The sequence below is a fragment of the Schistocerca gregaria genome, chromosome 3, assembly GCF_023897955.1.
Source record: "Schistocerca gregaria isolate iqSchGreg1 chromosome 3, iqSchGreg1.2, whole genome shotgun sequence".
Lineage (NCBI taxonomy): Eukaryota > Metazoa > Arthropoda > Insecta > Orthoptera > Acrididae > Schistocerca > Schistocerca gregaria.
The window spans coordinates 118,433,992-118,451,400 of record NC_064922.1 but is presented as its reverse complement, the minus strand read 5'-3'; the positions used below and the strand labels follow the sequence as shown (position 1 = coordinate 118,451,400).

At 38.4% G+C, this 17,409-nt stretch overlaps 1 protein-coding gene across 1 annotated transcript in view; it reads right to left on the bottom strand.

Annotated features, from left to right (window-relative positions):
- The window catches only part of LOC126355276 (uncharacterized), a 384,087-nt gene that overhangs the window by 55,907 nt on the left and 310,771 nt on the right, over nt 1-17,409 (bottom strand). Inside the window, exons 9-11 of the mRNA XM_050005563.1 lie at nt 15,704-15,833; nt 9,190-9,312; nt 1,283-1,496 (exon numbers count right to left, since the gene is read on the bottom strand). Of these exons, the coding sequence (XP_049861520.1) occupies nt 1,283-1,496; nt 9,190-9,312; nt 15,704-15,833 (467 nt within the window). The remainder of the gene's footprint in view (nt 1-1,282; nt 1,497-9,189; nt 9,313-15,703; nt 15,834-17,409) is intronic.

Below are 17,409 nucleotides of genomic sequence, written 5' to 3'. Positions count from 1 at the left end.
CTTACACCTTCTAGAGCACGTTGGGTGGCACGGGATACATGCGGACGTGCATTGTGCTGTTGGAACAGCAAGTTCCCTTGCCGGTCTAGGAATGGTAGAACGATGGGTTCGATGATGGTTTGGATGTACCGTGCACTATTCAGTGTCCCCTCGACGATCACCAGAGGTGTACGCCCAGTGTAGGAGATCGCTCCCCACACCATGATGCCGGGTGTTGGCCCTGTGTGCCTTGGTCGTATGCAGTCCTGATTGTGGCGCTCACCTGCACGGCGCCAAACACGCATACGACCATCATTGGCACCAAGGCAGAAGCGACTCTCATCGCTGAAGACGACACGTCTCCATTCGTCCCTCCATTCACGCCTGTCGCGACACCACTGGAGGCGGGCTGCACGATGTTGGGGCGTGAGCGGAAGACGGCCTAACGGTGTGCGGGACCGTAGCCCAGCTTCATGGAGACGGTTGCGAATGGTCCTCGCCGATACGCCATGAGCAACGGTGTCCCTAATTTGCTGGGAAGTGGTGGTGCGGTCCCCTACGGCACTACGTAGGATCCTACGGTCTTGGCGTGCATCCGTGCGTCACTGCGGTCCAGACCCAGGTCGACGGGCACGTGCATCTTCCGCCGACCACTGGCGACAACATCGATGTACTGTGGAGACCTGACGCCCCACGTGTTGAGCAATTCGGCGGTACGTCGACCCGGCCTCCCGCATGCCCACTATACGCCCTCGCTCAAAGTCCGTCAACTGCACATACGGTTCACGTCCACGCTGTCGCGGCATGCTACCACTGTTAAAGACTGCGATGGAGCTCCGTATGCCACGGCAACCTGGCTGACACTGACGGCGGCGGTGCACAAATGCTGCGCAGCTAGCGCCATTCGACGGCCAACACCGCGGTTCCTGGTGTGTCCGCTGTGCCGTGCGTGTGATCATTGCTTGTACAGCCCTCTTGCAGTGTCCGGAGCAAGTATGGTGGGTCTGACACACCGGTGTCAATGTGTTCTTTTTTCCATTTCCAGGAGTGTATATACCAAGAGGTTAATGGTAAGAAGATATAGTCTAATGTTCTAGGAAACATTCACATAACATCCAGTCACATGAGAAACAAACAAATTGTTCAAACTATCTACTTTTGTTCAGTGCTGCCAAAAATATTCCGTTTTTCTTTCAAAATTAATCCTACAGATAAAAATAGTAATTTAGTCTACAGTATAAAGAATATTGAAAAACTTAATAAGAATATTTAACAGCTAAGGAATTCATTATCATTAACTTACCATTTCGTTGTGGGAGCCCAGAAACAACCATATATGCATCACCAATTGTTTCTACTTTGTATACATCATAATTCTGAATTAGTGAATCAAACAAGCGATACAGCCTGTTTAGCAGTGTAATAACCTGCATTGGAGAACTCACAGCAGACAACTGTGTAAATCCAACAATATCGCTGAAGAATATGGTCACAGATTCAAAATTTTCAGCTGTAACCTGCCAAATAAAAATTACTTTATAGGATCTGATATCAGCAAAGTATCCTACAATTTAAAAGAAATAACAATAATTCTATTGTGCTACATTCATCATTCTAACAAACAATCTTTGATCATAGACTAAGAAGAAAATTCCCATATTTTAAAAACAAAGCAGAAAATGATGGCAAGGTCACATCAAAGAAGAAGAGATCAGTAAGAATGCTGAGCAGCAGTAATACTAACTATTACAACATTTAATAGTTACTCTCACCCATGAGATTTTGTTACTTTAATGTTCTTGTCGCCTTATACTTCATTTTCCATTGCAGAAAATTGTAGATGCTAGTTTATGTTGTATTTAACCAGTCACTCAATAGCTTTGATGACTACCATATGAGAAGTTCACAAAGTATGGAAATCCAACAACACTTAATGTAAGCTTCACTTTGTTGTATGATGAAATTTTTCACTTGGTAGTTCCATAGTGAGAAAAGTGGATCTAAGAAATATCCTGTCTACATTCAGATGTCATTTGTGAATCCCTCAGAACAGTATTGCTGTGTCTCTGACAAGTACTGATGAGGATATCCCACACATGAGCAGCAATATAGAGGCAGAATTAATAAGTCTTGTTGAAAGGGGGGGGGGGGGGATATTACACACTGAGCCACATGCCAGCAGGTGCTAGAGGAAGCATAACTTAGATGGATGAATCCTTTGGTTCCTCGGCCACGTTAAATAAGTACATAGTGCATGCTGCACCCAGCAAACCAGTTCACTTACTGTACATGAAGTACTCCACTACATGCCATTACATTATGCTGTTGATTATTGATTATCTGGCTGCAGACATGATTTTTTGGTTTGGATACAACTGGGACTATTTTTATAGTGCTTATGATGGACTTGGCACCTGTCCAATTTGCTGACTGAAGTCATGCATTACTGTCTCCCACTTACACTGTTTGTGAACATGCTCTGTATCAATCTAAACCATTCTTTGAGCACCACATAGTAGGACTCACCTAATTTGTGGGTAAAGAACTATTTATATTTTTACCCACTAGGATGCAAAACATTTGCAGCAGCAACATGCAGTACAACAAGTTACTGGCACAATTGCAGCAGCAGATGCTGCTGGCAGCCACCTCAGTTCCTCTGTCTTCAGCTGTTGCTAGTTTAAATGGGCAGGTAAAAGCAATATCGTTGAGTCAGTTTGTCAATGACCATTACCTCTCTCTTCAAGCAGCACTACTTAGAAGTGGTCCATAAACTTTCTCCACTGGTAGACCCTTCTAAGCTACATTTCTCTACCATCTGTGAATTGTTGTCCAGCCATTATGGACAGCAAGCACACATCACAGTAGACGGTTTACCATTGAGTCAGTGGCAGAAATGCTCCCATGAATTTCATATCTTCTGGATTGAGCATCTTCAGGGCCTCAGTAGAAAATGCCTGGTCATTTGTTACAATTGTAAGGTTTCATGTCAAAATTCATTGGTCTGAGACATTATAGTATGGCTAGAATGGAATCAGGAGATCTGCACCAAAGTTTTAAGTACGCCCATCTGTAACATCAACTAAACTGCTAAGATTGCTATATCTTTCAAATCTGTGTAATCAGCACAACAGGCATTCGATGATGAGATCAGTCGTTCATAGTAAAAAACCCACATTTTTGGTAGCTGCTTCAGTCAAGGAGCAGATAGAAGACAGTCTTTCCCATTACAAGGACGTGATATTAACTCAAACCACACTTCCTCAACATTGCAATCAAAGACTTCTAGCATTAAGTGAAACAAGTTCTGTGCCAGGGTTTGGACTACCACCTGTAATAGACCTAGATGCAAGACCTGTCCCATACATCCTCCCACTACCATCTGCTCTAATCCAGTCACAAACATCACCTTTTCCATGAAAGGGAGGTCTACCTGTGAAAGCAGTCACACGATCTACAAGCTAAGATGCAACCACTACACTGTATTCTGTGGAGCCATGACAACCAAAAAGCTGTCTGCATGCATGAAAGCTACCATCAAGCTATGGCCAGGAGACCTGGACCACTCTGTTCGAGCATGCTGACCAACACAACATTCTTCACAGACTGCTTCACAGCCTGCAGCATCTGTATCCTTCCTATCAATGCCAGCTGTTCTGAACTGCATGTGGGGACTCTCCATGCAATATATCCTATGTTCCTGTAACTCGCCAGGCCTCAACCTTCATTAGTCACTGTCCTACACCCACCTATACCCATCTCTATGCCCATTTCAGCACCTGTAGCCTTATATTCCACCAATGGACCCACAGTCCTTTTACAACTCTCCTTTTCTGCTTCATCCCCCACCCCTGCCTAACCAACTGATTGCATCTCGCTGCCCTGCCCTGTCCCAACCACGTTCCTGTATGATCCCACAAGTAGCACTTTACCATCCCCCATTACTCTGTTATCTCTTCCCCTCTCTGTCCCAGCCTCCTCCTCCTTATGCCCACCACATTAAAGTTGTGCTTGCATGAATGTGTGTATGTGTGTATTGTTACTTTAAAAGGCTTTTTAGCTGAAAGCTCACTTGTTTGGTATTTTTGTTGTGCCTGTCTGCGAGTCAACATCTCTGCTATGTGGCAATCCATCCTTCCATAATATTGTCACATATAGTTTCCTGTTTCCATATCTTAGCATCTTATTAAATTGGCTGGCTGTTTTGAAAGTTCTTCTGTCTCTTTTTCTCTGACATCTGTTCATATTCTGGACTCCTAATTTCAAAGTCAGTAATTCAACAAGGTGATTTACTACGTATGTGTTCACAGACCGGTTGTCATGGTAACATAGTAGAATGTTGATTATTTTTTTAATACTCAGTACTAGCATGGGAGGTAAAATAGCAGACCATAAAATAGAGGGAAACAACCCACGTGGGAAAAATATATATAAAAAACAAAGATGCTTTACTTACCAAATGAGAAAGCACTGGTATGTTGATAGACACTATAAAATAAAAAAACAGACAAACACAAAACAAATATTCAAGCTTTCGCAACCCATGGTTGCTTCATCAGGAAAGAGGGAAGGCGACGGAAAGACGAACAAGGCGCTCAAACACCTAGAAAATGTGTTCCGCAAGAACAGGTACAGCAATTGACATATGTGACCCAGTGAACTATACTTTTTCCTATAACTGGCTTGGTAAATTAGATGAAAGGTTGGAGAAAGGAAAATTGATACCATTTTCAGTAAAACTGTGTCTTCTAAGCACTGTCATGTTCAAGTCAGCCACTGTGTTGACGATAGCTTTATATTTTATAGTGTAATTTTTAAAAATGTGTCAATATTTTAAACATTTCAGGAAAGTTGCAAACTTTTGCATTATACAATTATGAGACACAACTGACAACTAGTACCTACCTTCAACAGGAAAAATATCAGTACTGTTGAGAGGTGTATGGAAGTACCTCTAGGGTTTCAAAGATGACTGTGCAAAAACTAAAAGACATCTAGCAAATAAAGCATCTCTCCAAATTTTGATTCATAATGTGTGCCATAGCATAGTTGAAGAATGCAGCACTAGGGGCCATGCATATCAAAACACATTCTATAATGGTGTGATGCTTTCATTTTGAGTCTTTGAATTTATTAAATGTGAATTCACTAAATGTGAGTTAACTGTGAAGATTCAGTGACAGTTTTTTTTCCCTACAGACCAAAAAATTAATTCTGTGAGACTGGCTGCTTATGTGGTGAGAAGAACACAGGTCAGCCGGCACCGTCAGTGCAGAAGGTGAAGAGTGAGAGTGAATCATTTGTCAGGAGCCTGAAGAAGTCAATGACACATGCGAGCAGAGAATTGCAGATACTGCAGTCAACTATCCGATGTAGTTTGTGCAAATGTCTGTGTGTAAAACAATGCAGTGATTTGCAGTGGATGCTAGAGGAAGAAAGTGTTTCACAGAGGTTGATTTTCAATAACTAAGCAACATTGCATTCGTCTAGCAAAGTAAATCATCATAACGAGTGCATTTGGGCACAGAACATCCACATGAGATAGTGGACACATTCAAGATTTCCCAAAGTTAGTGCCTTTTGTGCCATATCATTTTCAAAAGTTTATGGGTATTCTTCTTTGCAGAGCAAACACTGTGACTCGTTTTCTGTACCTGGACATGAAGCAGCAATGACTTATGCCACAACTGCAGCAAGACAAAGATTTCATTTTGCACCACCTTTACTTTCAGATGTTTGTGTTTAGCTCAGTGACAAACTGCTTCAGCATTGGATGGAACAAACTTCCTGTCATGACCCTCCTCTTCCTCTTATTCAGTGGCCCCCATGGTCACCAGCGTTAACAGGAGTTATGTCAAATATTGTGTGTTCCTGGTTCCACTGCCACTTAATTAGAAAGACTCACAAGGAAGGATAATAAATGGAATCAACAATACCAGCCACCATACAGCAACAGTTCGACTAGTGTGCTGATGTTTACCATGTCACAAATGATGCTTGTATTGAGCATTTGTACTCTGATGAGTTGATATTTGGCTCTTGTCTTTACATATTGTAGTTTTTGTGCAGTCGTTTTCCACAGAGATAATTATGAATAACTCTGTACAAAAATACATAACACTAGCCCAGCTTTTGGAACTAACAGTTCTTTCCACAGGGAGGAGAGAAGGACAAGCTGAAAAAGAGAAAGCTATAAAGGAAGTTTGGATGGATAAAAAAATCTACTCACTAACTGGCAGCAGGAGAAAATGCATATAAAAGTAATACATATCTATATATAAAATTTGTGTGTGTGAGTGAGTGCGAGGCCGTGGAGGGCGTGATGTGGATCTAAAATGGCGATAAAACTGCATGCTGGGTTGGGACTCTTACATGGACCATCACCTTTTGGAAGCAGCACTCTTACTGACAGAACTAGCAAGAAGCAAACTGATAACCCTCTTGCAGGTACCAGTGAATGGAGTTGCACTTCTTAGAGTATAATGTGGGTAATGGCTTAGCCACAGTGTTTGGTTTGCTTCAAAAATGTAGTTCCAATTTTCCAGTAATTTTCCCCTGTTTCTCCTGTGCAAATGTCTGTGTGTAAAACAATGCATTTAAGCCCTCCTTACCAAAAGTTTCACAATAGTGTACATGTAGCTCCAGAGTGAAAATTCATTCACCTACATCTTTCCTTAAATTAGTCCTACAGTAATAAGAACTGAGTTGGAGTTATTTCTGCAGTTTTCAGATACTGTTTTCGTAGACAGAGCACATCAGTCAGAGCATTTCCTGCAAACCCTTTGTTTCTTGAAAGAAAGGTAACATGTAATTTTCATTGATGAACAATCAAATTCTCTGAAGTTATAATCAAAACACAGTTTTCAAAGATTTGCTGCTTTTGTTGGCCAGTTATGTAACCAGTTGAATTGAGTGAAAAAAAAGGGAAAGAGTAGATGAACCTGTAGCTCATCTGTAACCCTTATTATTTATTCATTATTATGCATTTATCAGGCTTAGTTTCATCTTAATATAAGTTTATCAGTTGAAAACTATGAATTTCAGATGCAGAGTTCACCATGGTACATACAAGGGGAGATCCAAAAGTAACCAGAATCGTAATGCTTCACATCGTGTACTTGTAGTAGCAGTTTGTGCCACCCAGAGGGTAGGAGCTCTGCTGAGTCATTCTGCCGTGCAGCGTTACCCAACAATGAGAAGTGTGGTTTCTTTGGCAGTTCTCTGAGTGTGCATACAGTGCAGACGTGACACGAGAAAATGGCTAGTTCTTACGAACAACGTGCGGCAGTGAAGTTTTGTTTCTTGCTCGGCAAGCACGCAGCAGAAACTGTTGTGATGTTTCAGACAGCCTACAAAGACCATGCCCTTAGAAAAACGCAAGTGTACGAATGGTTTTCTTGGTTTAAAAAGGGAGAAATGGTGGTTGAAGATCAGCCCCATTCTGGTCGACCTTCAACTGCTCGAAGCAAAGACAACATCGACAAAATCCGTGACCTCATCAGTGAAGATCGACGCAGGACAATCGACCAACTTGAAAATTTGTCCGTATTGTCCTGGAGCTCAGTTTAGCACATCTTGACCATCGAACTGGGGATATGAAGAGTGGTAGCAAAATTTGTGCTGTAGATTCTTACCGGAGATCAAAGGGATAGTCGCATTCAAGCCTGTCTCGAAATGAAGGACGCGTTCAAAGATGATCCACGTTTTTTTGGCAAAATCATTATAGGTGATGAATCATGGTGCTATGGGTATGATCCAGAATGTAAACAACAGTCATCACAATTGAAGTCACCTGGCTCACCTAGACCAAAAAAAGCTCGACAAGTGAAATCGAATGTGAAAATGATGTTGGTCTTTTTTTTTTTTTTTTTTTTTTTTGACATCAAAGGGATCGTACACTTTGAATTTGTCCCTGAAAACCAGACAGTAAACCAACAATTCTATTTTTAGGTTATGAAATGGCTTTGCAGAAGTTTGTTGTGAAAACGTCCAGCTTTGTGCAAAGTTCGGGGAAAGACTGATTAAGTGTTCATCACAGAGTAAATACTTCAAGTGTCACATTTCTTAACACATTGATTAGTTTTTTGCACTAACCAGCAAAACTTCCTTATTGCATTCCTAATGAGTGAAAATGTTCAAAATACGTCAAATTTTTTGTGGCCAGTGACTATCTGTGTGGTGTGTTATTTTTTTTACTTCCTTCCAGACAATTACTTTTACAAAATGATATAAACATATTACACAATGTTAAATTTAAAATGATTATATGATTATCCACAGTAAAATTATCTATTAAGTTTCTTTGAAGTAGCTTGAGTATAACTAGCTGGAATGAAATGTTAACTATTAACTCTTAAACAAAATTCCCCAATAAAACAAATTTGAGCAATATGTGTATTTGTTATGTTATATAGATTAATGAAAATGTCAACAATGACAATGTCAATGGCATTGAAACCTGTATTAATTTGCATGGCTTCTTCTGAAATAAATCTATTGTAAGGAATTCTATCCAATTAAAACAATTGTTAGTGACTGGTTGTTGAATAGCTACATTAAGCTTGGTGGCCCTTTTGCTGCTATGCAAGAGCTATTTAATTTCACTGTACTTGTTGACAATTCCCATATCATTAACAGATGAACTTTGCATGAATAAATAAAGAAATAATAAAATAAATTAAAAAATATATAAAGGAGAGTAGGCTATGTGCCAGAATTAGCTTTCAATCGTTCCTTACACTTAACGCAATGCTTAAGACATGATTCTCAAACACAGCGTGGAAAGAGGGCACTGTGTGCAGAGAAAGAAAACCATTTCCAATCAAGGGGTTGAAGCTACTCCTAGGGGTACCTCACTCAGCTATGTCATATGAGTCTTTTTTAAATTTAAAGTGCAGTTTTTCACCTCATTATCAATTAAAAGCTGACATTACTGATATGTTTAAAAATACTACACTGGTATTTAAACAGTGTTCATTTAAACAAAGGCAGAGTTTTGATCATTATAAATACAAATATCAGACCATTTACTATGCAATGTACACTTCTAATTATATCCAATAATTAGAACACTATATTCAATATTTCAACATCCTCAATTACATAGTTTCAATTTTTTAAAAATGCATGCAAATGAAAATATCATTGTTCCATGACCATAAGCCATTATTATTCTGTCATTATGTAAATGGCATAAGTTTTGCCAATTACCTGTTTCTGTTGCCGCAGTTGTCTGACAACCGGGGGTGGTAACATCTGGAATAGGAGCCGATCACTTTTGCGCTTCTCACTACGTAGTTCCTGTGTCCTCTTTATCAGGGTTTCAGCAAATGTCTGTAATAAATTCATGGAAAAGGTATCCTTAACTTCCTGATCTTTTATTAGAGATAAAAAGTTTGTCATTTTAGCTACTATCAATAATTTTTTATTCATTAGATCAAAATTAGAAAACTCGGAGTGAAAATGTAGAAAAATAAATTTGGTATAAATAAAAGCTAACATATCAACAGAAATCTTTATTTTTCTTTGTTTATTATTGTTTTCCAATTTAGATAAATTCATAAAAAGTTCACAGTTTACCAACAATCAGCTGGTGAAAAGTTCTCAATTTATCAACAATCAGCTGGTAAGTTTAAAATAGCCAAATCTATGGTTTTACTGTTGCTGTCAATAATGAATGTAGTATTAACCAGCCAAAAGCTAATCTTCTGTCTGTCATGGTAACCAAAAACTCATTGCACTAAGTGTAAAAATGCTCGTAATGGAAAAAAAACTTCTACCGACATATTCCTTTGTCACAGTAAAATAAGAGACTCACTATTCAAAACATTTCATTCCTTGAACAATAACATACTTCTTAAAGCCAAAGAAAAAAGAAATTAATCACAGAGTTCAGCATGAATGAGATGTCCTGTTGGGGGTTGTTTTCGGGGGAGGAGACCACACAGCGAGGTCATTGGTCTCATTGGTTTAGGGAAGGAAGTTGGCCGTGCCCTTTCAAAGAAAACATCCCGGCATTTGCCTGGAGCGATTTAGGGAAATCATGGAAAACCTAAATCAGGATGGCCAGACGTGGGAATGAACCATCGACCTCCCGAATGTGAATCCAGTGTGTAGATGACCTGAAGCCATAATGACAGTCAGTGTGATACATGATTACAGATTCATCAACATGTCTGATATCAGTGCATTTTACAGTGATCAAATTGCAGATGCCTGAAGCATGGACCATTCCACCTCCAACATCATGCAGCTGCTGAACTTTCCACACTTCATTGATTTAGGCCTCTTTAACTATTTCATTTTAATACTACTGCTGTCAATCAAGTAAACTACCACTGACAACAATGTTTCGTGAAAAAAGGTCACCTTTGGATACTGTGGATTGTAACGGTAGACTCACTAAAATACATAAAACACCTCACCAATCCAATGCTAAACAACAAACTGTGTGCATCCATTTGTTTGTCTTCCTCACTGGCCATACAACCCATAAATTTGGCAGTTCAGTCCTACTGAACCTGTCTGGGACCCCGAGTGACATAGAAATGTCTTGGACCAATCTCTAATCAACTGAGTTGTGAGTAGCGACACCCTGAAGACATGATAAAAATTGTGAACTCCTACAAACACTCAGAAAGTGTAGACATATGTGGCATGTCCTGCACACTGCTAAAGAAAATTATTGCAGAATTAGCTCTGCCACTAGCCATAGCAATAAACAAATGCCTATCTTATGGTGTCTTCCCAGACTTCCTTAAACTGGCGTGCACATTACTAATACATAAGAAGGGGGATGGATGCAAGGTGTCCAGCTTCTGACCCAACTCAGTGGTACCAGTACTAGCCAAAGCTACTTAGTCTGTGATGCACTGCCAGGTACTGAATTACTATGAGGAAAACAATTTACTCCAAAACACACAGCATGGATTCCGCAATGGGAGATCAACAGTGACAACAACATTGGACAGAGTTTTGAAGAGAGAGAGTGTGTGGCACTGACACTCTTTGACCTCAGCAAAGCCTTTGACTGCATCTCACACACAACGCTAATAGCCAAGTTAAGATGCTATGTTGTTGGAGGTGTTGTTCTATCAACACTCCAATCTTATTTGGAAACCCGAAAGCAGGTAGTATCAGTGCGCGGAACAACTTCTCTTGAACAAAAACTAGAACATGGAGTGCCCCAAGGATAAGTCTTAGGACCTCTCCTGTTCCTCATATATGTCAATGATATGAGCTGTAATAGTCAAATGTTGCAGTTTGCAGATGACACTACCCTTATTGCCAAAGGACATACAGCTACAGAAGCTCCTGGTGCATCAAATTTGATGTTTGAAGAAATAAAAGAATGGTTCATCATAAATCAAATGAAAATCAATGAAGAAAAAACCCAACATTTGATATGCAGTCAAGCCAACATTGAAGAGCAAGAAAACATGGAGACTGTCCGAATACTGGGCTTCAAGATCGATAGCAAACTCTCCATAATTGATCACACTGCATATATATGCACCAAACTTTCTCATGTGATATACCTCCTGAGGAAGCTGAAGAGGGTAATAACTGACCAGTTTCTTACGATAGACTACCAGGCACTCTTCCTCAGCCACATTAGCTATGAACTGTTGTTGTGGGGACACTTCCCAGGCTCCAAAGATGTGTTGCTATTACAAAAAAAAAAAAAGCCATCGGGATCATATCCTGTAGCAAAAGACTGGACCACTGTAAGCCTATTGTCGCCAGGGTAGGCATAATGACTGTTTTTAGCCAGTATGTGTTTTTCTGCCTCATTTATATAAAAGAAAATCAAAGGAACTTTAGCATAAGACAAGAAATACATAATCGCCACACTCGCTGTAAGAGGAACATTGGAGTGCCAAGGTGCCGCCTATCAAGTACACAAGACAGCTTTCGAACAGTCGCCCTAAAAGGTACAATCAACTGTCTACAGAAGCTAAATCCCTGCCACCTGAATTATTTAAGAAAAAAATTGATCAGGACTTGAAACAACATCCACTATATTCCTTGGAAGAGTTTTTCAACAGTGGTTCTAGTGAATGGACAAACTAATAAATATTGTTATGTTTTATATATAATTTTGCCTAAATTTAATCTTCTTTCTATATTCTCAGTTAACTGCACATTTAATTTTGTGTTTTACTTGAAGTACATATTTTGCCAAAACGAAACTTTATGTGCGTGACCTACATGGTTTAGTTAACTCAACTGCACTGTTTCAATTCAACAAGATTGGAAAAGAAGCAACCATGACCATGGAAGACTGAACTTCGTTAAAACAGAGATGCAAAATATCTTAATACAAAAATATATATCCACAATTTGACACTCATTATGAACAGAAATTTATGAATACCATGCAGTGCACTACATAATGCTATAACAAGATAAATGAAATGACTATTAATTACACATTAAATGGAGTCATTTCTTGTTACATATAATGGAAACAATATTCATAATTTTGAGAATACAGACGCTGATAAAGAACAAAACATTTACACTCTTATATTTTTGTATTAAGACACTGATTTCTCCTTATAATTAAAATTGTGATATTTAACAAACATGTACAAAACTACACGAAAAGTTATAATAAATGAAAAGCACCAGTTTGCTTTTGTTCTACAATATTACTTTTATTGTGTTAACCACTTTTCGGCTTACAAGGCCATCTTCACACATTTACTGAGTATTGTTACCAAAGAAGTAACAATGTTCGCAAATAACATTGGAAGAGAAGTAACACATCTAGACTGAACCAGAAACAACAGTAAGTAACATTTTTGACAGTGTGGTGGTAATACAATGAAAAAGTAAAAAATTGAACAGTAAATAAATAAAAATGGAGTATACAGGAAAAAATGTAACACAAAATAGGAACAGCATGCCTACATAACAGTTTCTCTTAATAAGCAAAACTAATAAAATAAAATAAAATTAGTACTTGACAAGGTTACATCAAGAGGTATAAAACATGGAGAGTTATACACAAACCATTTTAAAGAAGAAACAATTATCAATGTAACTACAGAATACATAAGGAAGTCAAGCAATATCAAAAAGATAAACAGAAGTAAATAAATGCAGGAAAATGGAGATATTTGAGAGAACATACACGAAATGTAATCTTTGAGAGTGTTGTGGTGCTGCATTTTAACATTAACATTATATTCAAAACAGTGTCTATGTAACAGTTTGCATTAAATAAATGAACAAAGTAAAATATGAACAATATTTGATGAGACAACTACAAGAGGTGTTAAACATGGACAGTAATACAAGGAAGCCTTAGCTATTGAAACTACAGTCTACATGGAATAAAATTGACAACTTCAATAAAACAAAAGAACTTAATTAATACAGGAAAATGGGAATATGTAGGAACAGACAGTGTGGAAAGTAATGAACAACAGAATTAATTAAGTTTAGGAGAGCGGAAGTGTTGAGCTGTGTCTGATCATTTACGATTAGATCTGGACTGTGAGGAAGATGTTTGTTAATTTCCAGGGCTTCCAGCACGTTGAGTTTGTGGCCTTTGTTTGCTAAGTGAAGTACCTGGGGCACTGGCTGGCAGTTGCGAAACTCACTCAGTACATGCTCAGCAAATATGGAGACAGAATTCTGAAAGCCCCATATTCAGCCATCTTAGTTGCTATGTCTCTAACTGTCTGAGCGATTCTTCTTTGGTAACAATACTCTGTAAATGTGCGAAGATGGCCTTGTAAGCTGAAAAGTGGTTAACACAGTAATATTGTGGAACCTAATCAAACTGGTGCTTTTAATTTATTATAACATTGTTCTATCAAGAACCAATGGAAGATTCCGTTAACACTTATGAGTAACCATGAAATACTTTGCAATCCTTTTCTGATATGTGTTTCCAGATGTGATATGCAAATAATTTCTGTAGGTGCTCCTACAATACACTTGAATTTTCTGTTATTTGTTTACTGATGTACCTCTTTTACTTTATATTTAATTACAAATATAGTTAAGAGCTAGAGAACGGCAACAGTACACGTTATATTAATGTTTCTTAATGTTTAGCATGCAAATGTGTAGATAAAAAAGTTTTCCTATTAAAAATTCTGCTGTTTGAATACAAACATGAAAACTATCAAAATCAATTCACAAGTAGTTAACATTCAGCTACAGGGCATCCGAGAATTTTGTATATGTCTTCTTTCACCTATTGTAATACATGTTGACAGGGAGCTTAAAACTTTATGGCAGTTAATGCTTTAGTTTTTAAGACACAACTGTTTACAGCTGCTGCTTATAAAACAAATGAGCACTTAATAACTGTTTGCATGCATACTATCTACTGGTGTGCATGTGCAAATGAAATACACAAGGAAACCAATGACACAACAAATCAATTCATATTGAGAACCTATTATAAGGCCTTGCCTTGCTCATCAGTCTTAATTATTACCCAAGCAAAGAGTTATGGATGAAATGTAGTATATGACAGAGAGGACTTCAAGACAAAGTCCAAATTAGGAGGCACAAAAATAGAAAACTGCTTGATTTCTATCTTCTGTTCTTCTTCCAAGCACAGAGTTAAATTTCTTTTACATGGACACTTCTGATGCCATAATGTAACAGGAATTAATAGTTGTTTTGTTTGAGAAGACTGGGAGGTTGGAATTCATGGAGTGTTGAAGAAGTTGGAAGGTTTCTCAGAGTGAAGAGAGGTCGAGGAACAGAGTATGGCTGTAGAAGAATAGAGCTGGCTAACATTGGAGAGTTAAGGAAGGGAAAATTTTGCATGGTGAAGATGAGGGTTACAAAACAGGGAAGCAGTAAATGACACAACAAAATAAGGAGATGCAATAATATAGAATAATAGTGCATAATTAATGGACTGGAAAAACTCATTGAGTCTGAAGTGAATGACAAAGATGAGAGGATCTGAATATAAAAAAGGAGCCATGGAGGAGCATCAGCAGAACAATACAAAGGGCATGCCAGGGAGGCAGAATGAAAGAACTAGGTGAGGCTTAAAGCAGGACAGCTGTAACATTATTGGACATGCCATAGACACAGTTTCTATATGTTTATTTCAAAGAAGCTCCCACTAAAGTGTATTGTGATATATGGCATGCTCTGTAACTAGGCAGTCTATTAGTCTTGAATATTAATTGGCAATCGCCATTTGTTTTACTGGATGACTGGTTTGTTGTGACTGAGAATGCTGTGTAATAGTAGCAGTAAAGAATATGTATGACAAGGCAGTTACGATTACCTTCTATACCCTAGATAAGGTAAGATACAGCTTTCAATGAGGAGTGGTGCATGTTACAGATTTCCACTGCTATTTGGTGGACAGTTGAACTTCTCGGATACCCCTTACATTCATAATCTTTACTTACTGTCATAAAAGTTCAGGTGCAACAAATAAAGAAAAAAACTGAAAATCTCAAGACTTTGGAAGCAAGGATTTATTTTTTCACAGCTAAAAGGAGAGTGGGAGGAAGTGAAAGGTATGGAAAATACTAAAACAGAGGTGGGCAAGTCACTCAAGGGACCCCAGGGTGAGAAAGACACAACAACAAAGGTGAGGACAGACAGCAGTCATTCATATGATCTTGCTCCTGAGCTCTCCTCAGGAAGCTTGTGAAGACAAACTTAGAAATGCATAAAATAAGTTTAGCCACACATCAAATTCCCTTGCTGTCAGGAAATTGCTGTAGCTCACCTGTATGGTACGTGTGGCGTTGAGGACAAGCAGAACTATGATGGGTGATATAATAAGCACCAGGACAAGCAAGGTAATAGATAGGCCCTGCTGTCGGCCAGACACCTGCAGATCCTCTGATACCCGCTCGCTGCAGAAATGAAAGCATAGCACATTCTTACTTTCTTTTAAGAACTGGTGCTTTATTACAAAATTTAATAAATGGAAACTCAGAGGTGAGCGGAATTAGGCAGTCACAGTCAAAGCTGTAAAATGATAGAGAAACCTAAGAGTGGTAGAAAAAGGAACATACTAAATTAAGTGAGTAAACTGTGGAATAGGAAGATGAAGAGAAGAATAAATTACCATGGGGAAACTGTGTGACTTTTCTCAAGTCCATCATGTTATGAGTTAGCTGAAACCCATTTCAATTGTAAAGTACAGCTAACTAATCAATAACTTCAACAAGAAATGCTAGCATCACCTATATCAATAAATCATTCTCTTTAAAAATTTCAGGGGCCAAGAAATGTCATTGCCATCAAAGATTATGCAGTACACTCAAAAAATGAATGTAGCCACTAGCCAGTTAGATGAAGCATATTAAGAAACATGTAGGTTCATGGTAGAATTCTTGTGGGCTGCTTAGATAGACATCATGTATTTGTCAGTAAGATGTCAAGCAGTGCAAGTGCAGTTACACCGTTAGCCCCTGCGAATGCAGATCAGTGAGTTATCGTTTCATTTTGCTTGTAACATAGAGAAATGGATCTTAGGTGAAGAAAGCTGTAGAATATTTCTTGCTCACAGAGAGATGAGAATTCGTGGAAGAAGCATATGTCAGTCAGTATGTTTATGGAAACTCAGGAACAAATTTGAAACCAGAAACTGCAGATAATACACAAACTGTAATTAATAAATATTGATAATTACAACCTGCATGCTTCTATCCTGGTATTCCAATTATTATGGCAATATGGTGAGAGACAAAATGCGTCTCCTGTTGCAGTGTTTCAATATGTTGGAGATGCAACTATTTTTTTTTTAATCAGAAGTGATGGCAAGATATACTCAGTACAATTTACATACCAGTTTGAGACTACCAGTAAGAACCAAAAGATTAATTTCAAAGAGGGCGTTCACAGTTTAGTCATTTAACAAAGAAACTGGAGTGATATCAGTTCCACTTATACTTTATATCTCCCCTCCTACTTTTTTACATTACATGTATTTCTGCAACTGAAATTTTTCTTCACAATAAGCAGTAGTAGAGTACTGCAGCAATGCATTTTCAGGTATCAATCACGCCAGAAAAAATGGCTACAGTCATTAGGAAGAAGCAACTGGCAGCTGTCTTATATTAAACCTTGGCATTTACTACTCTTGCATGACATTTAAGCAAAATATGGCTCCTTTACTTTTGTCAATCTCCTTGTGCAATATTTTTGTTGTTGCTAACTTCACCAAAAAGTTACCCAGAGTAATAAAGTGGCATTATCTAAACTTATTCTGAAGGAGATCATTTATGATGAGAATATACAGGATACAAGTAATGTGTATACTTCAGTTCATATTGTGATCAGTAAAAGAGGTAAAAAAATGAAGTTATAAAAAGAAATGATTCTCACATCTCAGGCCGAGAGTGGAAAAATTTCTGAAAGAATGGAATTTATGAACTATCTCAAAGATATCTACTAATATGTGTCAAGACTAACAGAGCAGGTCAG